This window comes from Herpailurus yagouaroundi, unplaced genomic scaffold (genome assembly GCF_014898765.1).
Source record: "Herpailurus yagouaroundi ecotype Mexico unplaced genomic scaffold, PumYag 139, whole genome shotgun sequence".
Classification (NCBI taxonomy): Eukaryota; Metazoa; Chordata; class Mammalia; order Carnivora; family Felidae; genus Herpailurus; species Herpailurus yagouaroundi.
In genome coordinates, this window is record NW_024412394.1 from 75,562,912 (window position 1) to 75,588,468 (window position 25,557).

The 25,557-nt window shown below is 41.4% G+C and overlaps 1 protein-coding gene and 1 long non-coding RNA gene across 2 annotated transcripts in view; one reads left to right on the forward strand and one right to left on the reverse strand.

Moving 5' to 3' along the window:
- SLC35F1 (solute carrier family 35 member F1) overlaps nucleotides 1–25,557 on the forward strand; it is a 412,962-nt gene that overhangs the window by 360,217 nt on the left and 27,188 nt on the right. Inside the window, exons 4-7 of the mRNA XM_040474484.1 lie at nucleotides 2,797–2,956; nucleotides 9,754–9,910; nucleotides 12,231–12,283; nucleotides 19,816–19,970. Of these exons, the coding sequence (XP_040330418.1) occupies nucleotides 2,797–2,956; nucleotides 9,754–9,910; nucleotides 12,231–12,283; nucleotides 19,816–19,970 (525 nt within the window). The remainder of the gene's footprint in view (nucleotides 1–2,796; nucleotides 2,957–9,753; nucleotides 9,911–12,230; nucleotides 12,284–19,815; nucleotides 19,971–25,557) is intronic.
- LOC121029975 (uncharacterized) overlaps nucleotides 1–25,557 on the reverse strand; it is a 46,505-nt gene that overhangs the window by 4,216 nt on the left and 16,732 nt on the right. Inside the window, exon 2 of the long non-coding RNA XR_005790008.1 lies at nucleotides 5,323–5,796. This is a non-coding gene — a long non-coding RNA (uncharacterized LOC121029975). The remainder of the gene's footprint in view (nucleotides 1–5,322; nucleotides 5,797–25,557) is intronic.

Below are 25,557 nucleotides of genomic sequence, written 5' to 3' on the forward strand. Positions count from 1 at the left end.
CTGTTGGCTAAGCACCTGACTCTTCATTTTGACTCAGGTCATGAACTCACGGTTTGTGAGTTCGAGCCCTGCATCAGGCTCTGCACTGACATTGCAGAGACTGCTTGGGATTCTCTGTCTCCCTCTCCCTCTCCCTCTTTCCTGCTCATTCTCTTTCTCTCTCAAAATAAGTAAATAAACATTTAAACATTTTTTAAATAGTAATTCAGGAATAGAGGTCTTCAGCTCCACTAACCAAGGGCTTCCAGCTAGACAGTGAAATCCAAATTATAGAGTATGTAGCTAAATATTTCAACTGTCGATTCAATCATTTCTAATTTTTAAAACAAAACACCAACTGTTTTACACCCAGTGAACAGTTTTCACTGGCAAACTCCAATGTCCTAATATACTTAAATGGCATTTGAGGCCAGTTGTACTAAACTGCCTCAGAGCATTTTACCATATCAAGTAGGATCATTAACTTGCTAATTAACTGTGCATTGAGCAACTCCGGCTGTAGTGCAATCCTGTCAGCCGCCACCCTGATACAGAGTTCCTCCGGGAGTGCGGTGACCTCTAGACTCAGCCCCCAGCCATCGCATCCACGTGGCCCTCCATCACCTTATCTCACAGCACCCCCGGGGACAGCTTACAATTCTGATTGCTTTTGTTGCAAAGGAAACTGCTGCACAGAGAAGCTTGAGGGTCTGCCAGACCGCAAAATCTTTTGGGATAGAAGGGATTCTGAGTGCTGGCTGCTTTACAGAGCCAAAAAGTCATGCTGATGGTCAGGGATGCTTTGCAAACACGCAAAGATTTTTCATCCTTTCATGAATTTTGGGTATTATTGATCATTAAAAATACCGTATGCACTTGTTCAGTCACTATCATTGGATACTTCTCATGAACACAGCAGGGTCTGACTAATGAGAATGCAGTCCTGCTTTCATAGACCTCTGGACACGTGGGGAAGTTAGACATTGTGCCAATAATTCTGTGCTCATTAAGTATTATTGCAATTGACACTATAAAGGAAAAGTACGGGATATAAGGAAAGCATCGATGGTCCTGACCTAGCCTGGGGACCCGAGAGGCTCTCTTGAGAAGGCGGTATGTAAGTGCAGGCCTGAAGGGCAATGAAGCGGGAGTTCGGGAATTGAGTGGGACATTCCAGATGAAGGAGAATGCATGATTGAAGACCCTGAAGCAGGAAGGAGGGGCTTATTCTTTTTTCTTTTTTTTTAATTTTTCAACGTTTTTTATTTATTTTTGGGACAGAGAGAGACAGAGCATGAACAGGGGAGGGGCAGAGAGAGAGGGAGACACAGAATCGGAAACAGGCTCCAGGCTCCGAGCCATCAGCCCAGAGCCCGACGCGGGGCTCGAACTCACGGACCGCGAGATCGTGACCTGGCTGAAGTCGGACGCTTAACCGACTGCGCCACCCAGGCGCCCCTGGGAGGGGCTTATTCTGAGTAAGAAAGGATACAAGCTTAGTCCAGGTGGCAAAAATGGGAGAGGGTGGCATGAATGGATTTGAGAGATGTTTAGAAGATGGAATTGACAGAACTTGGTGGCCAACAGGATGCAGGCAGTTAGAGCGGAGGCGTACAGGGATCACTGCCCTGTGTCTGACTGCTGGGTGGTAGAGTTACTTGTCTAGGATGCTAGCAGAGGAGCAGTACCCAGCAGTGGGCCAGAATCACCAATATCTCGTTCAGTACATGGAGTTTGAAGTCCTATGAGATACAGTTTGTCTACTGGAGACCCTGCCTCACATGGGTTATCCAAAGGTCACTGTATCTTACCAGAGTGTAGGAGAAACAACCCGTTCCGTGGAGCCAAGAGCACGTGTTGGGAAGCACGGTGATAGACCAGCGTTGACGCCCTTGTAGCTCAACAAAATGTTTTCTCATGTATTATGTCAGAGCTTCACAGGGATCTTTGGGGGAAGTCAGTGGATTATTATCTTCATTATACTGGCAGGACACTGAGGCTTCCTGAGCTTGTGATTTGCCTACGGTCACACTACTGTAAGTAAGGCTCTGGGACTCAAACTGAAATCTCCTGACTCTGGGCACAAGGGTCTTCTCATTGCACCACATTAACTGGCTGCAAGACTGGGGCCAGCTCTCTACCAAGTCCTGAGGTTTCCATGTCACATGGAATCTCATTATTAGCACAAAATACGTAAGAAATGAAATCAAAGATTTTTTTTTTCTACACTCTGTTTATCCTTCCCTCTCTCACTCTCTTTACTCTTTTTTTACTACGGTATTTTTTAAAGTCTTTGTAAACCTGAGAGTAATATTTGTATTTAGAACAAATTTACAAGTAGCGAGGAGATAGTTTTTGGGAGAAATTAAGTTCAACCGTTGTCTAAATTCTACTAATTTATAAAACATGATAAGACCTCTGCCCCCTTACCTCCCATTCCCAGATTTACTCTTAAAATAGTGGAACCATCTAAAATGGCTCAGTGTCTTCTCCCTCAAGTAAGGGGTTCTGGTGGAGTCCAGGCGCTGAGGAAAATGGGAGACAGCTGCCCTGACCCTGTAAGGGCAGGCGACTCTCCACCACCAACCTGTCTTATCCACTGGCCTTCTCCCTTTCCATCCAAGCTTGGAGGATGTTTAAGTAAAGCTAGTTTGTGCTTGTTTCAGAGCCTGTTTTAACCGAAGCAGTTCTGGGTCTACACAGAAACCGAGGTTCAGGGGAAATAGCCTTTCTACAGGGCTAAGTGATTTTTCTTTATTATGTGGAAAGCTTCCCCCTGAACCTCCTCTTGTTGTTTACCTCCCTCCTTCCCTGTAGCTCTTGGACTGTTTTGTGATCCCGGTGGTGATTTTGCTCTCCTGGTTCTTCCTGCTGATCCGGTACAAGGCTGTGCATTTCCTCGGCATCTTTGTCTGCATCCTGGGAATGGGCTGCATGGCAGGAGCGGATGTGCTTGTGGGAAGGCATCAGGGAGCAGGTGAGTTTCTAGGTGTTCACCGTGTTACGTGCTTATGTGGGTAAGGCCAAAGCAAGACACAGAATGTTCATGGTGGGGTAGAAACTAGGAACCTGGTCTTCTCAGTGCCTGTATCTTATTCATGTTTGTTCCTCGACACCTCAAACAATGACACATGGGAGGTGCTTAATCCATGTTTCTTGAGTGAATGAAGGAAGCAAAATACAGATATTCTGCCCTTTTTACATGTATTCAGAAACATTCAGATGGTATTTAAAGTTGAGTCAGGACCTATATGGGGGATATTTTGCAGGCCATTGCTGGCTGGCCCAAACCAGCTGGTTAGAAATAGTGTCAGTGGGTCACTGGGGCCTTCCCCACACCTCACCCTCCAACTCTTTCTTTCTCATGTCAGAGAAAGACTGAGCTTTCAAACCATTGGGTGGAGGTTGATATATAAGTTAAGAGTGGATATTAGAAGTTTGAAGACTAGATTAGGAATACTTCATATTTTTATGGGGGAGAGCTAAATTTAGTCTCATTGTGCATGGTTTTTTGTTTATTTGTTTGGGGTGAGGGAGGATTTGTGGTTATCAATCACAGCTTATAGACCTGCAAGGTAAAGCTTCAAGATTTACTCATCAAATTGCTATGAATCTGATGGGGATCCCTGATCCAAGATGGTTTCCAGAGAACCCTTTTTAAAGCATGGCAGTTCTTTAAAATGTACAAAATTCTTATGCTACATAAGGTTTTAGGGGACATGAAAAATAACCTCCTTTTTTAACATCAAGAATGGGATAGAAAGTATTTACATTTCTATAGTTCTTGGATTTGCCCTGTCTTCTAGGGAATTAATTGATAGTCACAATTGGGGCATTTCTTGTAATGAGACTAGATTGTAGGAAGTACCTGAAATAAATACAGTTTATGTTTTTAAGTTGCACTATAGTACATTACAGCTGAAACAGACCTTGTTCGGCAGCTTTATATATGACACACAAGAACACCAAGGTACAGGGAAGCCAAGTGAGTTCCCAAGGTCACAGAGCTGAGAGAGCAGGGTCTAGGACCCCAGGCTCTTGACCTCTGGGACAGGCTTCTTTTCTTTTTCCACATCTCTGGGAGCTACAGATACAACACAGAGCAAAAGAGAGACAGCCTTGGTCCTCACAAACATAATCAATCCCATCTCAACAGGTAAGCTAAAAATATGTATACCAGCTTTTCCCAGAATCTCTTCTATGAAACACTGGTTCCATTGGATATCAATAGATGTTTTATGAAAGGACCAGTTTTATGCTCTATAACCATCGTGATCCTGATACGAATAATCTCTTTGAACCAATCAGAGTATGTTTATCAGAAACAACGTGGTTAGTTGTTCCAAAGTCATAATTTAATTTCATTTTCTCAGCTTTACTTGTAGGATGTAAACATAGACTAAGCAGAAGCATGTACCTTTATTTATGAAAATTCTGCTTTGCTGAACCTTAGCCATTGGCCCCCAGCCATCACCTTGCATTTCCTAGTCAAGAAAGACAATTGCTCTAATAAATCTGGATGTTTAAGCCCAGAATGTTAAACTAAATTGAATTGATTTCACTAGAGGATATTCACTACTCCTGGAAAAAAAAAAATGTTCTCTTGATTTCAGATGAGGTGTTAGGAAAGGAGTAATAGTATTAAAGAAAAGTAAGTCCATTTAAGGCCTTTCAAAAGTAGCCATTTTTTTTATTTAACAAAAAATTAAGTTATTTATTTATTTTGAAAGAGACAGAGACAGCATGAGTAGGGGAGGGGCAGAGAGAGGGAGAGAGAGAATCCCAAGTAGGCTCCATGCTGCCAGCGCAGAGCCCAATGTGGGGCTCGAACTCACAAAACTGTGAGATCATGACTCGAACTGAAACCAAGAGTCTGGCGCTTAACTGATTGAACCACCCAGGTGCCCCAAAAGTAGTGATTTTTAAAACAGTGCAGAGTAACTCAAACACGCTAGAGTGGGTTTCACCTGTAGAAGACTTACAGCACCATCCTTTTTGTGACATGTGAAGTGCTCATGTTAACAGAATTAAGATTTATCATCTTGGAGTACCTTCTCTGCTGAAGTAATGGTGCCCAAGTAGATGATATGATGTTCTAAGGGCAGCCCAAATACAGGATCCAAGGGTTTATTTTACAAAATAAATTAGGCAGCAATGTAAGCCACCATATAAAATATTTTGAAAGAAGAAAAAGACACACTAATTTGAAGGACAATATAATCTTAAAATTGGTGTGCATCATTATGCAAAGTATCCCATTTGTTTTCACCTTTGTGGTAGAATTGATTCAATGTTATTACTTAGCCAGGGACAAAACTTTACCAAAATACTTGAGTCACTCACCAAAACTTCAATCGGGCGTTCAACACAATATAAATTGCCATCACTCTATCGAGAGCTTTTCATAGGAAAAGAGAATGTCCGTCTCAATCCTTTTTGTATTGCTGAAGCTGTGGTTCACCGTAGCTTGGGATTTTGAAAATTCTTTCCTCAAGCACAATGATAATGGCCTGTTCAAAGTTACCTTGACTTCACTTCATTATAATTGAAATAATTGTTCGAATCCCCTTGTTAGACTGTTTCTTCATCAGCTACCCAGGAATCCCTCATTTTGATTTAAGCCTTGCTAAAGGAATCTTCTCAGATGGCAGCAGGCTCTCCAGATGTGAACTGTAACTGTCAGGGCGCACAATGATGTGCCAGGAACCGTGCTTCTCAGGAAGCTTTGCCGGCAAGTTTGCCCACGGCAGACGGAAGTGGAGAGAAGGTATCCCCAGCCCGTGGCATTGGAGGCTCGGCCTTGCGGCCGGCAGTGTGCTGCGCAAAGTGGGAAGGGAAGGTTAGAAAGTCATAAGATTTAGGTAAAACCCAATTAAAGTAGCTCCCTTTTACAAAATATATGTCTTGCTCTTCAAAATATCATCTTTCTACCATAATACATTTATTGCACCTTTTAGTGCATTTATTAAAGCTGTTAGATACATATAACAACATTTTGTTTTCTTATTATTAGCCTGAATTTTAGAGTGATTTCAAGGAAGAGAAAATATTTTCTTTTTTTTTTTACGTTTATTTATTTTTGAGACAGAGAGAGACAGAGCATGAATGGGGGAGGGTCAGAGAGAGGGAGACACAGAATCTGAAACAGGCTCCAGGCTCTGAGCTGTCAGCACGGAGCCTGACATGGGGTTCGAACTTACAGACCGCGAGATCATGACCTGAGCCGAAGTCGGCCGCTTAACCGACTGAGCCACCCAGGCGCCCCGAGAAAATATTTTCAAGGAGCTCGCTAATTGAACACAATCAAGGGACAGCGACAATTTTTTTGGTGCCAGCCACTTTCCCATGCATTATCTCATTTAATCCTCCTAACTGTGGAAAGAAAGCTTTCTTATTCTTCCTTTTGCAGCTGAAGAAATCAAGGCTAAGGGAGATCAGAAGCGTGTGCAAGGGCACACCAATGGTAAATGGCGCGGCCTAGATGTGAATTCTAGCCAGTGTCCTTTCTGCTACACCACTTAATACTTATTTTTCTATCATTGTGACCCTTATAAGAAATATATAGCTGTTCTATTATAGTTAATTGCGATAAATGACGGTCCCAGATTCCCCAGAATGAAAGGGTTTCCTGAGATGAAGGAATTTGGTGTGAAAACCAAGAGAGTCCCAGGAAAACAAGGCAGTTGATCACATTTACAACTCAAAAATATTCAGTGGGATGGGTTCATTTTCATAAATCACATTAATAGTCTTTCAACACTCCAGAATAGTGTAATTCATCATTTATTTCTTGAAATAATGGTATGTAGTAGTCTTAAGTCCTCTTCCCTATTCTTCTTCCACTGCCACACAGACACAAATGTCCCCCCAAACAACGCTTAAACAAAAATCTAATAAGGAAAACCAATTCTTGCAAAGCAATTATGACTGTGTTGATTAGAATCAAGAAGCGATCCAAAATGAGAAATGGCCAATCCATAGAGACAGGTGCTTTTCAAAGAGAATGACTGATTCTTTTCAGTCACCATTTAGTGAACTGTTAGTCAGTGCCCAATGATATACGAAGCAATTCATTTTCTTTAAATTATTTTATGTACATTACTTTGCTGTAATCTCAAACTAACCTCATTCTGAAATAAAGAAACTGATGTGCTGAAAGACTGTATAGCTTGTCCAGTACAAAACATTATCACTGAGCATGGTTTCATACATACATAAATGACAGCTTTTCTGGGTATTATTTCCCCATGAACATTGTACAAAAATTGGTTCCACTGCATCAGGTATCTATTGCACTGAAAGTGCATAAAACATGGAGTAATATGTTGTAATCTCCAGGGAACGAGATACAAATTGTAGATATAAACTATTAGTCCTAGAACTTTCTTATACTTACATCAAACACTTCATTATATAATATAGTTGAATAAAATCATGCCCTGGTTAATTTAGTTATATTTAATCAGCCAAATTATCATACATGCTATATGTATATGCATCCATTTTCAAAGGTTTGAAAACTGATAAATACATTTACAAATGAAAATTTAATAAATAACATTTAAATTTTTATCTCTGATAATTAAGAAAGCACTTCTGAACTTGCACTTACATAAAACTGTATTATTCTTAACAGTAATCATTATGCCCTGGTGAAAATTCAAAGTACTGGGGAATAGATTTCATATGGTCAAAGGCCAGGTAACAGAATAGGCCAAAACTGTACAAATGTAGAGTTTAAAAAAGATTAGTGAGACTATTCAGTAATGCAGCATGGCCTCTTTTTAGGACTTATGAAAGATAGACTGATGTTCTGCTAATTTCTATTAAAATATCTCATTATAACTTAGCTTTCCTGAATCCATTCATATAATTTCATTAACCGAAAATTCTGTTTAAGCAGCACTTCTTTACTTCACTAATACAACAATAATTGATATTCATAATAATGACCCCCCTGTCATCACAAGATTCTGAAATGGCTCCTGAGTAAAAAGAGACTGAATTATATTCATTATAACCTTACAATTTTAGTAATGGATACTTTTTTATTTTATGGGTTATTCCTCAAATGAACAACTTAAAATTAAAAGCCTTGTCATTATTTTCTACTCGACACATGAAGAAGATGAATCAGGTTGCTGAAGATGACCTTCTCTGTCAAAGCAACCTTAATGCCCCCGTGAGATGCACCCAAGGACCTCTCTGGAGCTTTGGTTGTTCATTGACACCTCTTTGCGCTCTTGGCTCATCTGTTCTCCATGAATCAGGGAGGGCACCCCACCCTCACAGATCCAGATTCTCAGCCCATTCCCTGGAGGGTGATGCCAGCAAGGTCTCCTGCCTTTCAGGGTCTCTCCTCCTCTCCTTCCAATCCTTACCAGGAGTGGGAAATTTGCTTTCGAAAGAGTGACACCTTTAAAGTACAGTTGCCCCTTGGACAGCAGACTTTTGAAATACACGGGTCTGCTTATACATGGATTTTTTTCAATAAATGCAGTACATTTAACATTTTCTTTTCTCTAGCCTACTTTATTGTGAGAATATAGTATATAATACATATACAAAATATGTGTTGTTTGTATTATTGGTAAGACTTCTGGTCGACGGTAGGCTATTAGTAGTTTAAGTCTTTGGGGAGTCAAAATTTATATGCAGAGTTTTGACTGCATTGGAGGTCAGCACTGCTAACTCCCTGCATTGTTCAAGGGTCAGCTGTAAATATAGAATCTCCCAAGGTGACCCCAGGGGCAGGAAGGAGGAGGTCTTTCCCCAAGCCCAGCCCAGATTCTTTTATGTGAAGTCATTTCCTAGAGAATGCTCAGTGCTCCCAACTGAACACAGAGAATCTGGTTCTCCAGTTTTAGATTGTTCCAGCTAATCTGGGAGTCCAGAGCTACTCTAAGGTGAGCCCCTTCCCTAGAATCATGCTGGAGAGAGCACCCTTCTCCTCCAGCATTTCTTGTGCCCCCGAGCAACATACCTGCCAAGCTCCCATGTACGGACCTGTACAGGACAGAGCTGGAGACTACTTGGGTACACGCCCACATAGGCTGCTAACTTCCACTCTCCCTCCCTGGCTTCATACTTCCTAGAGTGGAATTTGCTTCATTATAGGAAAGAGCTGGGTAAGGCATTTATTAAAAATTGGACCAACCCAAACCAACCCAAATTGATTTTCATGAAAAAAAAAAATTAATGTAAGAATGAATCACATGTATTTTCATTCTTACATTACTTACTTTAGGGGAGTTGCAAATTTCAACCCATGATCCCTTTCACTCTCATTTTCTAAGCAAGTACACATTTTGCCCATGGTCAAAATAAAGAGTCTGAAGTACTTCTGTCATAGCTTCTCTACCTGGATAGCAAAGAGTGGAGATTCAGACTGATTCTGTTTGTTCTACACCACGTTCGCCAAACTGTTAGAAAGCACCCTGCAGCAAATATAACATGTGCACATATTAGCATATATTCCTAGACATATATCTAGTCAGAAGACATGGGGCTTTGTAGAGACACTGCAATCTAGAAACAGCTGGTCCCTTTTTTTAGGTTAAGGAAGACTTCTGGTTGGGCAGACATAGGCAACCTGTTAATAACAGAACATATCTGCAGCACAGATAAACAAACTTTACTAAATCATAATTGGCAAGTTACCGGACTTCGATAAAAACATCAGAATGGAGTAGACAAAGGAAGCTCAATGTGCTGGTGCCAGATTCTCCATGAAGAAAATGTTAATGGTTTTGTGTTTGTGGTTTTGGTTCCTAGGGGAAAATAAGCTGGTAGGGGATCTTCTGGTCCTAGGAGGGGCCACACTGTACGGTATTTCTAACGTCTGGGAAGAATACATCATCCGAACCCTGAGCCGAGTGGAATTTCTGGGAATGATTGGACTCTTCGGGGCATTTTTCAGTGGAATTCAATTGTGAGTAAAAATCATGAGTAATTCAGATGGTAGATACCCTTAGGGCTTATTCTGATTCTTTTCATTAGGGTATGGTTGGTCACTTTATTTTATAAAAATCCAGACTGGAAACCTTTCACTAACCTCCTACATGAAATCTGAAAATTCAGTATCTTTCTTAGTGAACTTCTTCAAAACTAAAGAAGTTTGTTGTCAATTATTAGAAAAATGCTTAGTGGACTTTGTACAGAATTTACAAGAAAACATTAGAAGTACATTGATTTCTCCAAACCAGCTAGTGGGTTTTTACATAGAGAAATAGAATAAGTGTAAATGCCATGATATGATGTACTTCCAAAAAGGACATCTGTTTACTAGTGACTATAAAACATACAGTATAGGGGCACCTGGGTGGCTCAGTCAGTTAAGCGTCCAACTTTGGCTCAGGTCATGATCTCGTGGTTGGTAAGTTCGAAGCCCGCATTGGGCTGTGTGCTGACAGCTCAGAGCCTGGAGCCTGCTTCGGATTCTGTGTCTCACTCTCTCTTTGCCCCTCCCCTGCTCATGCTCTGTGTCTCTCTGTCTCAAAAATAAATAAAACATTAAAACAAAATTGTTTAATAAAAAAAAATACAGTATAAGTTTGCCCTTTCATAAATGTTTTCTTTTATTGCCTGTGGATTTACCTGAATGAACCATATTTCAAATTCATCTCTTAGGAATTTAGTGTTTCTACTTTCCTTAAACAGATAAAGATATAACACATTCACTAAGCATCAAAAAGTCCAAAACATCAATTTTGCAATAATCCTTCATTGGAGCATATAAGTCATCCCTGACTAGTGCCTCAGAATTGTGAGAATAAGGGTCAAACAAAGTGTAATTTTCCATCAATAAGGACTATATGTTTTAGTTTCATGTAAGGGGTAAAGAATAAGCCTCCAGTGTAATTTCACCCAATCGCTTCTTATGAGGCAAGTGCTTTGTAATTGTATTGATTCAGTATCAAATTATTTACGGAAGATATTTTGGCATCACCTTAACCATGGTTTGCAAATAAGCTATTTCCAAGGATCTTCCAAGTTTTGGTATGCTGAGATACAGGAGGAAACCTCCATAGCAAACAAGGCACTGAGGTGAGGAGAGTCTCCAAAAACGATTTATTTTTGATCCATTTTGAAGGTGAGATGGCATTTTAAAGCTCCTAAATTTGGTACTTCAGCTTTGTGAGAGGAAAAGAAATTGCCTAGTTCAACTATTCATAACCAGCACTTTGTAGATCGATGACTCAGTTTATGGATTATTATTCTCGAAGCCAAAAAATATAATCAGACACCTAACACTCATTTGCTTCAGTTACAGTCCATTTGAGCTAACTGAGCCCCTTTGGGCCACTGCTGCCAAAATAACAGAAGTGGCATAGGGGAGTGTTTGGCAAATGGAGTAAATGGAGGGCACGCTGAAACCAACGTAATGCTGCTGGTGGAATGATGCCAGCTTCACCTCCTGGTCCTCTTCGAGAGCAGCGGTTCTCAAAGTGTGCTTCTCTGACCGGCAGCACCGGCACCACATGAGAACTTGTCAGCAATGCACGTCTCTGGGCCCCACCCAGACCTACTGAATCTGAATCTTGAGGGAAGGAGCATGAGCACCTGTTTCAGCATGCTCCCCAGACAGCTTTTTGGTGCCTTTAAGTTTGGGAACCACTGCCTTGGAGAATCCTCATTCAGAAAACTGATTTAAAAAAAAAAATAGTAACAATAGCCGCAAGCACGATAAATTTCCATACCTCACCATTGACGTTTTAGAACATCTAAGCAAGAAGAAACCAAGGCTGCAGGCAATCTGGTGAAAAGGCCAGTGGAAGGCTAGAGCTCCGCCTTGCCCCCTGCACACCCTCACCACTGGTGCTGGCCATACCTAGCAAGATCCTTCGCGGGTAAACCTCCGGTTGCCAGATTAGACTTGCCTATCCCAGGCCCGAAGTTATTTTTATTTATTTATTTATTTTTAATGTTTATTTATTTTTGAGAGAGAGAGACAGAGCACAAGCAGGGGAGGGCAGAGAGGGATGGGGGGACACAGAATCTGAAGCAGGCCCCAGCTCTGAACTGTCAACACAGAGCCCGACGCGGGGCTTGAACTCACAAACCGTGAGATGGTGACCTGAGCCAAAGTTGGACACTTAACCGACTGAGCCACCCGGGTGCCCCTACCCGAAATTATTTTTAAAATTCAGTTGGTTGTTTCATGACTTGTATAAATCTGGTAAATGAAAAAAAAAAAAAAAAAGGTTGCATTATAATCTTGCTCATCAGGTCCACTTTCTTTAAATCTGCAGAGCTATAATGGAGCACAAGGAGCTGTTAAAGGTGCCCTGGGACTGGCAAATAGGTAAGGGGTTTGCTCACCTAACATGCTGTTTTTAGTAAACCCTGAGGGATATATGTGAAGAGTGATGTGGGCGGTAGTGGGGCATGAACCATGAAAGGATTTAAAATGCAGAGGACGAAAGAAAATGTTAAATCCCTTGTCATTTTAGGAATTCTTGTACACAGTAAGAGACTGAACCATATGATTCATAATGTTTCCTAATTGAGCTTCTGCCCATTATCATCGTCAAGATGCCATTAGTGTAGACACACAAGTATGTTATTAGGTTAAAGACCAACCAGAAAGAAAAAATGCCCAGAGGCAGTGGTGGGACATAAGTGGTAGCAATTTTCTGTAGCCAAGAAACACAAAACTTATGTGATCATTAAAAAGTGGCACTTCAGCAAAGGGAAGAAAAATGAACAAAAAGGCATAAAAGAAAACAATGTAATGGGCATTTTGAGCCCATAAAAACCTTTTCAGAAGGGAGCATTTTGCACATAAATGGTTAATTGATCTCCAAATGGACTTGGTGGAAAATCCCAGATAAGCTTCGAGCCCATTAATAGTCATCCAGGGCATCTCAGATTCCACCTGTTTCGAAAATCACTTTTCTCTAAAAATAATTTAGGACAAGGATTTAACATCCTAGGTGATTGCTATAATGATCACACAGCAAGCCCTAGAAGGGAATGACATTTAAAACCTTCTGCCTAGATAACCCTCAGTGTCTATACCAAGACTCATGGGGTGCCGCAGTGAGCACAGAGCTTGGCTTGCAGGGGTGCTTGGAAAATGTGTGCACTGTGGATGGAAACGGGAGGGGAAGCCAGATTGCCCATGGAAGCTGGCTGCTGGAGCCACCTCCAGCTTATGAGAGCTCTGATGAGATTGACAGCTTCAGTGGAACCCTGCTTCCACAAACAAGGACAAAGCCATAAGCTTCCCTGCACCACTTTACCTACCCCCGACCCAGAAGCGTCCAAGGCTGGCTTGCTACTGACATAATTCCCTCTAAAAGCACGCTGGAGCTACAGAATTATGCATGACCCTCCCTGGGGGTTATAGCTAGTGACTTCAAGGGTTGACCAGCCCTTGTGTCTGTCACAGAATCCTGCCATTTATTTTTTTTTTTTTTGAGTTTTGCTCTAGATTGTTACAGTTAAATGAAAATCAATAGAGGAGGGGGTGCAGGGAGGAGAGGAGGGGCAGGCAAGGAAACCGGCTGCAGGTTACAGATGCGTTTGCCTTTGTGACTCTCAGAGCCAGGAAGCAAGATGTGACCCATGCTTGGTAACACTTGCCACGCAGTGGTATAAATTAATTTTATATTAATAGTAACAGCAATAATAAAAAATAATTTGTCCCCTAATTATGTGGATGGCATGTGCATGTCCACTGAGGTTCTGTTATAATTCAGTGTTAGTTAAATGTGTCATCAAAAGGTAGTTTTATTCTTAACTCTCTTATTGCCATTAAAATGTCAATCCCCTGTAGTCCAAGATGATGAAAAGCAGTATAAAAGGAATACGTTATACAGCCATCAGTTTAATTCCTGATTGGAAATGAGGCTAAAATGGTCAAGAAAGAGAACCAAATATTCATCCTTTTCTTTCCAAAGCATGAATAGCGTTGGGTTTGAGATGTTTTTTACACGAGGGCTACCTTAATCCACATTACCTCATCCTGACCAACTACAGGGTTTGGCTGGTTTAGCTCAGTTCTAGGCACGTAAGGTTCGGTGTGTAAATGTTTACTAAATGAGTTAATGACAAGCAAGGGAGATGGGGCCTGTTCCTCCATCTCTCATCTTTCAAAACATAGACAAGAAGGAAGTGGTGGGACAATGGCGAGAGGTGTAGGCTTGCATTGCTCTTTCTTTCTGGGGAACCAGGAGATGGCATACCAACCACTGAAACTTGGGGACTGGAGAGGCAAGGAGACATCAGGCCAGGGGGTCAGGGTCCTCCCAGAGCATCCCTGCATTCCTTGGGAAGTCACCCAAGAGTGCCAAGCTCTGATCACTGTGTTTGGTGGAAAGCTCACAGCATCTTATTAAAGAGACCAAAATCCAAGACCGTCTTCATTCCCCAGCATCTATCAAAGCACTCCTCTTCCTCCCCCGTCTCCACATCAGCAATCTCCCTCTTGCCGTCTGTTGGGTAGCTCATATGGTTGACGTTTTATCCAAGTAAAGACATGTTTTTTCTATGGAGCAAGTGGGATAATAAATGTATTTTATATTTTCTGCACTCAGAACATTTTTAAAAAACAGATTCTGTTATTTTCTTATAACACTTGCAAGATACAGAGAGTAATTCAAAGCAAGAAGACCATTGTTGTTGTTTGTTTTCTTTCTTTGTTTTACTCTACTCAACAGAAAGACGGGGTCTGGTTATGTAATCGGTAAATTCCAGTAAAACATACGACCTAACAGCTCAAATGTCCTGTGGAGCAGGTGTGTTCAAATCACCGTCAGAAATCTCATAAATGGCTTCAACATTCCCTTTATCCCATTTGCCATATTGTGTTAAAGGATGTGTGAACAAATACGAGATGATGTGAAAGTCGAACGTTAAAGGAAAGAAAAAGTGTGCTGTGTGTCAGCTAGCTCAGGTCCGTGGTGTGCAGGGGGCTTCTTCACTGCCCTTGTGGGTGATGCTTGTTTTTGGTTTGGGTTTTGGTTTTCTTCTGGAGGCCAAAACAAAGATTTGACCTTTTCCTGAAGATGGAGTAATGGGACCACAGAGCAGGAAGGACTTTAAAGGTAATTAAGAGCTCACCCTTTTAACTGAGGTTGAGTCAGGGGCCTGGGGAGGTGAGGCCACTCGACAAGTCTCATGGCTCCCTGTGGGGGCTGGGGGTTGAGGGGTGGGTACTGATGTGCACTGTTTGAGCAAGCCCTGCCTGCCTGATGCCCTTTCCAGACTTAGCCTGATGCGTATGTTCTAAGAAGCCATCTTTAAGAATTAAAAATAATGTGTTAAAAATCTAGTATCTTCAAAGGAAAGTGAATCAGAACATCAGGGGGGTAATGAGATAAAAGTATACAGCACACGCACACACATGCACACATGTGTATATCACATCTAAACATACCATATCTAACATATCTAACCATATATCATGTACGCCGTGTATATATCATATATGTATTGTATATACATTGAGATGCTTATTAGAATCAGATAGGATGCTCCATCAAAGCCCTGTTTTCTCTCCATAATAATTAAAGAATATAGATTACTGGTAGGTACTCAGAATTTAAAGTCAGCATGTGTCAGGCATGCATGTGTCCCGAGGCCAAGTTACCCTACCTCCGTATGCTGGTTTTTCCTGTTTATTCACAGATCTGTCTGTTTCTTACCCTTACTCTGCTCTATAATGATTCATGCAAACTGTACTTTCGAGGCTGTCTTATTAAGTGGCTTCCAACTAGATTTGGCCAACTGGAAGCAGTAAGAGACTGGAGGGTGGAAGGAAGGGAGGAAGGAAGAAACCAGGGGGTGTCTCCCTGTTTCTCGCTGTTTGGGGTCAGGTCTCCAGAAACGGCTGAGTGCCCTCTGTGATTATATCTTTGCTAGGTTTTCCTACCTTCTGACCCCTAGCAACATAGCCTCCTCCCTGGATCTCTCCAACTCCAAGAGTGTGGATAACTTACTGTTATTGCTAATCTCTGGGGTGCCTCATCATCCCTATGTGCCCTATTACCCATTCAAGCACCTTTGTGACTTGTGCCCCCAATTAAATTTCCTTTATTGGACCAGTCATATGGACTGTGTTTCTGAACTGGTACATTCTGTTAGCCCATTTCCTTGCCTATATAAAGAGGGTAACAATAGGAATGGTGTTCTACAGTTGTAGATATTAATAATGTGTATTATTAATGTGATAGCAAGCATGCAATTAATAATGTGTGTAAAGTAGCACATAGCAAGCATGCAATCAGTATTGGCTGATAGCAGTATTCTAACTTCTTTAACTTAAATCTCTAATGCATGAGGACAAGAGCTACCAAATGCTGTCTTTTGTGAGAGAGGAAGCATTTCAAATAAGAAATAGTTATACACATACCTTGTCTATAAATGTAGCTATTGCAGCCGGTATGTAGCTGTCAGTCAAAAGATTAATCAGTTCATTTTTTTTTTATCACATTGATTGATTGTTTGAAAACCCTGCATGGACAGCACGTTGGGTCTCCAGATGCACTGCTGACACGTAATAACTAGCTAATGTCCACCTGAGAACAGCACACCTGCATCCCGACCTTAATAATGTGTTCATTCGGCTGACTATGCTTTGCTCACAAAACAGGATGTTCGCACACGAAAACATTGGTTGACCTAGCTAAATGGTTAACTGTGATGGTGTATATATTCCATTCCTGTATCCCTAAATTTAATTTACGCAGCTTTTAAAAATAGGTTTAGAATGTTTAAGCTTGAAGCGCCCTGACACAGCCTGATGAGTAGAGCAAAACTCTGCTACGTATGTATGTATGTATGTATGTATGTGTTTTCCTACTTTCCGTGGCTCTGCCAGTTGTATGGCCCTCTCTTCTCTGAGCCTGCCAATTATACATCCAGCTCCCTACTGGACAGATGCTCTTGGATGACGCATCAGCATCTAAAACTAACGTGTTCAGAACGGAGCTTTTTATTTTCCCTGAAAACGTGCCCTCTCTCAGTTCTCTTCATTTCGGTAAATGGCGCCATAATTCACCCAGTTTCTAAATTAACCAGAACCCATGAGAATCCATGGGCATCCATGATGCCCTCCTTTCTCTCACTACCCACATCCGGTCTGTCACCAGGGCTTGTCGAGTTCCCTACACACCCGGCCACATCCCTTCATCTCCACTGCCATCCTGAGCAAAGCGACCAGTATCTCCTGCCTGGATTAGGACACTGCACTTCTTGCTAGTCTGCCATGCTTTCTCCATCCAGTCCCTTCTCCACATAGCAGCCAGAGCTATCTTTTAAAGATGTAGATCGGGTGTTGGCCACCTGCTACCAACTCCTCAATGGCTTCCTGTTAACAACTAGAAGAGGATGTCAATTTCTTTCTGAGACCTACAAGGCCCTGCATAATCCATCCTTTGCCTAATTTTCCACCCTCATTCCTTCCTTCTGCCCCATTCTGTTCATCCTGCACAAATGTTCTGGCCCTGGCAGCTCCTGGAACACATCAGGCTCTGTCACTGGGGTCCTTCATTTGCAGATCTCCCTACCCGAAATGTTCTTGTCCTGGATCTTCCCATGGCCATCTCTTTTCAGTCCTTGAGCATTCAAGGTAAATGTTACTTGCACAAAGAAGCCTCAGCCAGTCAACCTTCCTAAAGCAAGCCCCCTGCCATTACCTATAAGGAACCATTTTCTTCCTTCTTAGCACCAAAGCAACTCTAAACTTCTCACCTATTCTGTTTTCCACTACTTTTCTAGCCAAAGGCAGAGTAGATAGTCAGTGAATACGTGGTTGAATAATTGAGTGAATATAAAACATCAGATCCCACATGTGAGAGTCTACAGTGTGCCAGGTAAGGTGATGGAAGGGTAGGATTCTGGAACTTTCTAATTCAATCATATTTAATCTAAATCAGTGAGATGGTAAAAAAAAAAAAAAAAAAAAAAAAAAACTGGTGCCTGGACTATGTTCTGATCAAGTTTGACTACTTTCAGTGGATTTTTAGTGGATTAACTTAAGGATATATCTTGTTCCCAGTCTTTTAATCTCAGATTCCTTCAAGAAATGCTGAGATAATTTATGTCTTTCCATGTATTGATCATAGGTTATTTAGTATTGCACTTTTAGTAACTTGGTTTAAAGCAGGATGAATTATTAGTAGCATGAAACCCAATTACAGGAAAAGTGACCGTTTTTAGGGAATTAAAACTTCTGATGGTGAGTCAAAAGCTATCTGATATTACTATGTCTGAATATCTGCAAGAGGACGTGTACTTTGCTGAACTAGGAAAGCGGTTATTCTAGTGTCCTCTTAGGGCATTTCCACCACACTAGAGGGGGCTGTTGTACTGAGTTTGCTTACTTAATGTTCAAAATAATCTTTTTATATAGATTTGATGTGGCTTTCTTTAAACTGAGAATCAGAAATATATAGAATGATGATTTATGCCCTTAAATACTTTTCATATAAGAAAACCAAATTTCTCTTCAGAGGAATCACCAGTCTTCATAGGCAAAGGGACTAGGTGTCCAGTACCTACAAAATCCTCCTGAATTCATAGAATTCAGATGAAGCATTTGTCCCATGGCCTCACCAAATACTTCATCAAGAATTCCTTTGGACAGGTCGGATACTTTTATTTTAGTAAAATGCCCAAAGGTCCACTGATTTATATTACTTGTGTTTATTCTATGCTTTATTCTTTCAGGGTAGAGAAATGAGCATTATTTTTGTACATTTGTATTGTATCACCATCTAGGAAAAGGTGAACCAAATTCTAGATTTAGCCATAAACTCTTGATTCAGACTCAACAAAATTGTATAGTTATGGAATCAGTACTAACATTTGTTTATCTAGTTATAATGAGAGACAATTTTAGAGAATGGGGGGGCTGACCATATAGCATTTAAGGACTTTCTTTTATCTTTCTGGGTTTTTTTTTCCTTTTTAAAAAAACTTTTCTAATTTTTATTTTATTTTTGAGAGAGAAGGAGAGAGAGACAGAGTGTGAGTGGGGGAGGTACAGAGAGGGAGAGAGGGAGACACAGAATCCAAAGCAGGCTCCAGGCTCTGAGCTGTCAACACAGAGCCTGACGCAGGGCTCGAACTCACGGACTGCAAGACCATGACCTGAGCCGAAGTCGAATGTTTAACTGACTGAGCCACACCAGGCACCCCTTATCTTTCTGTTTTAAAAAACAATGAAGTGAAGCATTTACCTAACTACTTCTAAAATAGTAGAGCCCATATGTGAGAACCCACAGTATGCTAGGAAGGGTGATGGGGAAGTAGGACTGAGCAGGATTCACAGATCTAGAAGAAATTCACAGATCATGGTGTGCTCAAAGAATGAAGTGGTCTGCCCCAGGTCACACAGGATTCCAGTTCAGTACTCTTAGTCCTCCTCTCTGTGATACGTAAGCCCTTCCATTTTGAGGACTATATACTTCTTCATCATTGTGAGCAATACAGGAACCAAGTAATTTTGCAAACAAAAAAGAGATTTAAAAAAAAATGTTTTAAAAGACATAGACAGGAAACGTTAAGTACAGCACCATCGGAAACAGAATTCAGAAGCCTTGACCCCACATTCCGACGCTAGCCACTAAGAGGCACTCCTTCCCAGAAGAAGCAAAATATCAGTTATGGGGTGTGAAGCAGCAAGTTCATTTTCCACACGACGATTTTTTACGTTTTATTTTATGTTTTAGCCATACATTACCCAGTAATAAAGTCAGTTCGTACGGTGAAGAAAAACGCCCTGTGTGAGTGATCAGTGGTATGCACCAGCCCCCTTGGTCCACGCACTGTGGGTACTCAGAGGCCCCAAGGAGACTGTCACATCCCCTCTCTTTCCTCTCCTCGCAGGACTGCTCTACGTTGGCTTTAGCGCCTGCATGTTCGGTCTCTATAGCTTCATGCCGGTCGTCATAAAGAAAACCAGTGCCACCTCCGTCAACCTCTCCCTGCTCACGGCAGATTTGTACAGTCTGTTCTGCGGATTGTTTCTCTTCCACTACAAGGTGAGTAGAGTCATTGCTCCTCTGTGAAGACAACACTTGGTGGGAAATAACCCATATAGGTGGGAATGCCCTGCTGTGGAACGCCCCGGTGTTGTGTAGGGAAGCAGGAGCGCAACTCCGTGTGCTAACCCCCCAGATACTCACCTTTCCACCAGGAGCCAGAGGCACCATTTTGTCACAAGAGACCAGTAACGACAGGCACTTGATGGTGAATGATAAGAAACTGCCATGGAGTGAAGGGTTTTTGGAAAATGGGGGACAGTTTTTCTGACAACGTTCAACCCAGAAGCTACTCTTCTTCTAGCCTAAAGCTAGTAAGATTTGTACAGTTCCCAAACTATAACCACACAGTGGATTCTACCAAAGGCACTGGCAGGATATATTCTCTTTGGAGAAAAGATAACAGTGCCCGCAATTTCTGTTTTGCAGATATTTTCATAGCAAGCTTGAGTGGAAAATGCTAATGCACTTGAAATATTGCTTCTTTACTGAAAGATTAGGGCTTGGACTAAACGAATGCAAAGAGATCTTTTGAAGCATTTGCAGTTAGTATATCAGCCCGAAGTAAAGAAGAAAGTATTCAGTCCAAACACAGCAGTCTTTTCAAATCCCAGATGACCAACCTGCTCACCCACAGCAGACAGGACTAATCAATTATGGCTCAGTGGAGTCAGATTCTATCTTTTAAACACTGCACTCACTTCAGACATTAACAGTTGATTGGGTCGGTGGGGACTCTGAACAGGGTGCAAAAGGACCAGTATGAAATATCCAGGCAAACAAGACCAAACTAGGGCAGGCAAAAGAAGAGGCAGAAGAAAGAGATAATATACTCTGGCCGCTTCTAGCCAAGCGCCTCAGCAGTGATATTACAGCTAACACCACTAGCACATGGGTGTGGCCCACTGATGGGCCATGTTGGTGGTCAGGGCATCTACAACCAGGTCAAACCACGTTTGGAGGTTCCCTGAGAAAGGCTGAGCTGGAAAGAGTATGAGATGACCATCTTGAGATGATGCTGGCCCCCAGCGCCCCATATGGCCATGTTCCTGAAAGTCTCCTATCACCAGGGAGACTGGCTAACAATGCAGCTGAGGTGAATAATCAGAAATATTACTGGATGAGCCAAAGTCATAGCCAAGAAACAGACTAAGAAGGGCAGACACGGGTGGAAAAAAGATTACAAACAAGGTTAGCCGAGAGGACCAGAAGCAGATCTGAAAGACAAGAGGTAGAGAAAATGGCCATGGCAGAAGACAGGGAAAGGCCTGCATCCCTGTTTTATAAGGAGCCCTGTACCCAGTGTGGTGGCAAAAAAATGACAGCCTTTATACATTGTTTGTAATTTGTTTTGTCTAGAAGGTACAATCTCTGTTTCCTGAGCACACACTGGTCCTCATGGGGGTAAAAGTAAAAGTCACAGCATATTCCTCCATTTCTCCCAGTCACAGTGTTGGGACGAGCAGTTCTCCTGAGATGCCCCCTCCACCACACCCAATTATTTTCCAGAGCCCTGGGGACCACCTAGCCACAGTCTTACCTGTTCAGCACAGTGGCCACCATTTTTCTTCTCTCCTCTGCTGTTAGGCATCCACATCTAGTGCCTTCCCAAGTGTGACTTCGATCCCCAGCAATTATTCCTGTGATTGTTTTTATAAGCTCCTAAACTAGACAGATCCCTTTCACATTCCTTAAGGAAAGATGACGAGACCTATAGTTCTGACTGAGGACCGTAGGCACTTCTTGGACGGCCAAGATCCAGTCTGGCCCCCAGCGTCCCTTATGGCCGTGTTCCCGAATGCCTCCTGTCACCAGGTAGACTTGCTAATAATGCAGATCCATGGGCCACACCTCTGATCGGATACTGGAATCAATATTTAGGGATGTGTCTGGGGGAGGCTGCACTATTAATAGGCTCCCCTGTGAAGCTGATGTCCTCTGACTTTGAGGACAGAAAGCTGACAGGGATACCCGAACAGCGCCCCTTCCTATGCTTTCACTGACTTTTGGTTGGACCTGGGGCTCTCCATACGAAGCATCAGGGACTGAGAAGGCTGATGACAGCTCAGTTCTCACTCTCCACGGTCTATCTTCCTCTTCCAGCATGTGTGTGTTGCTTCTTACTTGGGATGAGGAAGTTTGCTGGAGAGGAAGCCATGTAGTAAGCCTTCATCATGCCATCAGAAGGGAGGCTGTGTTATCTGAAAATTGAATTCTTGTGTTCACCAATTTGGAGGTGTGGTGGATGTTTTTATTTCTCAAAGCAATGTTTCACCATGTACATATATTTTGTTACTGTTTAACAGATACATTTCTTTCCCACGATTGGTTCAACACAATAGGTGTTTTCTCTGGTTAAAATTGATCCCTATTGTCTTTTTTTTTTTAAATTAAGCTTCCAGGGCACCTGGGTGGCTCAGTCAGTTGAGCATCCAACTTCAGCTCAGGTCATGATCTCGCAGTTTATGAGTTCGAGCCCCGCGTCAGGTTCTGTGCTGACAGCTCAGATCCTGGAGCTGCTTCAGATCCTGTGTCTCCCTCTCTCTCTGCCCTTCCCCTACTCATGCTCTGTCTCTCTTTCTTTCTTTCTCTCTCTCTCTCTTTCAATAAATAAATAAATAAACAAACATTAAAAATTTTTAAATTAAACTTTCACGATAATAATAGATTCACATGAAGTTTTAGAAATAATACAGAGAGATCCCCATTTCCCCTTCACCTAGTTTTCCCCATTGGTAACATCTTACAAAGCTGTAGCACAATATCCGAATATTAACACTGATGCATCAGCATACAGAACATTTTCATCCCCACAAGGTTGCTCATGTTACCCTTCACAAGCATGCCTGCTTGCTTCTCCCCCACCCTTCAGAATGCTGCAAAACTTTGTGTTTATTCTCCATTTCTCTAAATTTGTCACTTCAAGGATGGTATGTAAATGGAATTAACCAGTAAGTAACCTTTTCGGTTTGACTTTTTTCACTCAGCATAATTCTCTAGAGATTCATCCAGATTGTTTCATATGTCAGTAGTCCATTCCTTTTTATTTCTGAGCACTTTTCCATGAGATAGATGTACCATGATTTATTTAATCATTCCCTCGGTGAAGGACATCTGGGTTTTTTTCTATTTAGGGCTATTACAAATAAAGCCGCTCTGAACGTTCATATACAGATTCTCATGTGAACAGTTTTCATTGCTCTGCAATAAACAGCCAAGAGTCCTAGTTCAAGGCATATGGTCATAACATGTTTAATTTTATAAGATACTGCCAAACTGTTTTCCAGAGTGGTCTATTGTCTTTTATTACGAATACATGTTCATTGTGAGAAAGTCAAAAAATACAGATAATTGCAATTAAAAATTGATACAACTTTATAGTATATATGTTTTTATAGTATATGTGTACTTTATAGTTCATTTGTATTTCAATAAAATACGTTTTTATTTAATATGAAAAATATTTTATAAATTACATTTTTATTAAATGTAATTTATTAAATAAAATAAAATTTAATAAAAAACTACTTTGTTACATGCTTTATGTAAACTCAGCATGTATATATCCCCTTGTCATTCAATATCTATACATAATATGCATGTGAGTCTGAATGGGTGGTTCTCAACTCTGTCTATGCATTACAGTCACTTGGAGAGAATATAAAACATAGTCATGCCCAGGTCCCACTCCAGAGAGTCTGTTACTGTTTGGTCAGGAATGGGGCCTTTTCGAAGCTCTACAGGGGATTCATCACTTATCCTAATACACAACCAGAGTTGAGAATCACTCACAAGATTCTTTTAATGGATATATAGTATCCCATGTAACAGTTTTAGTTACCCAGGTTGTCTTGACCATGGCACTATTGACATGTTAGACCAGGAGATTCTTTGTTGGGCTAAGGGGGTGTGTCTTGTGCATTATAGGATGTTTAATGGCATCTCTGGTCTTTGCCCACTCAATGTCAATAGCATCCCCCTAATAGTGGCAATCAAAAATGTCTCCATATGTGTATTGAGAACCATTGATTTAACAATCCTTAATTATCGAATTCGGGTGATACCTCTTTTGGGCTAATATAAATAATTTGGGGACTGAGCGTATACTAAATTTTTGCTCACATTGAATGTTTCAGTGTTCTTCTTTTTTTAAATCATTTTAAAATAAATCTTATAATGGGTCCGTTTCATTTCTCTTTTGAAACAGAGATCTTTAAAATAGTTTGAGAATCCTATTGACCAATCAGGAACCCTGCAAAGAGGCAGTATTTGCAAAGCCCTGTTATTATGGTAACCAATATTACAACACAGACAATGCTCTAGTCCTCCTTCCCCTTCACTTGCATTGTACCTACAGTTGACTCTACACCTCTGAGTTCTTGAATAAATACTGCCTTGTACTGTTCTTTCCTTGTTTTATGAATGGAGTTTAATATCTGCAAAGAAATAAGTTGAATACTCAATTTAAATCTAGAAATAAAAACCTTTCCTTCTCCCCTTTTCTAAAAGAATCTCCCAAGCAGTGCTTGAATTTGCAGTCAAATAGACATTGTTTGGAAAATTCAGGACTTTTTCCCCCTGGCCCAGCTTGCCTGCCTCTGAAATTGGCCTTGGGTTTCCCCAGATGGGAGGCTTTCTAGAGCTAGGGAGAAGGGTGGGTCTGAATGGCTTGTCGGTTTCCCACTAGAGCCGGATGGGCCATCTCAGAAAATTGATTTTTAAATAATGCTTATTGGTGGTACTTTTATCATCGTAAGCAATTTATGGTTAATGCAAAAATCTTGGCAAATTTTGCAAAGTTCAAAAATGGTGATGTCATGTGATAGGTCATATTTGTGTGTGTGTGTGTGTGTGTGTGTGTGTGTGTGTGTTTGAGTTATTTAGTTTTTTTATCATTGATTATAATATTTCTTTATATATGCTGGGTAGTATATACACTTGTCAGATACATGATTTGTAAATATTTTCTCCCACTCTGTAGTTGTCTCTTCATTGTCTTGTTAGTGTCCCTAGAATCATAAAAAGTTTAGTTTTGATGAAGTGCAATTTATCAATCTGGTTATACTTTTAAAAACATGAAAGGAACCAAGTCAATCCCACCATGGACCCCAGGCCACAAGTCTTCCCTGGGGGTCCCCAACAGTGCTCTTCTCCAGGGCTGCTCAGTTATGGTTGCCAGTTGCCTCAAACCCCCTGTTCTGAGGGGATGGATGAAAGTCAGCCTAAGGAAGAGAAAATTCAGCTCAGGTGAGGGTGACTTCTAACTCTATAAAGAGTGTCGTGGAGAAGAGAGTTTAAGCCAGTAACCCTCAACCCTGGCTGCACATTGGAATCATCTAAAGAGTTTTAAAAATACTGATACTTGGGTCCCCCCTCCCACTGATCCTGATTTATACAGTCTGCAGTACAGCCTGGGTATTAGATTTTTGAAGGCTCCCTAGATGATCCTCTGATGCAGCCAGAATCGAGAGCCCAGTACTTTAGACTGACTTTATGTGGCTGCAGCCATTGGAACTAGGACCAAAGGGCGAAGACGATAAGATTATAGCTAAATAAAAAGAATCTTGTTAGCAATTAGCCATCTGAA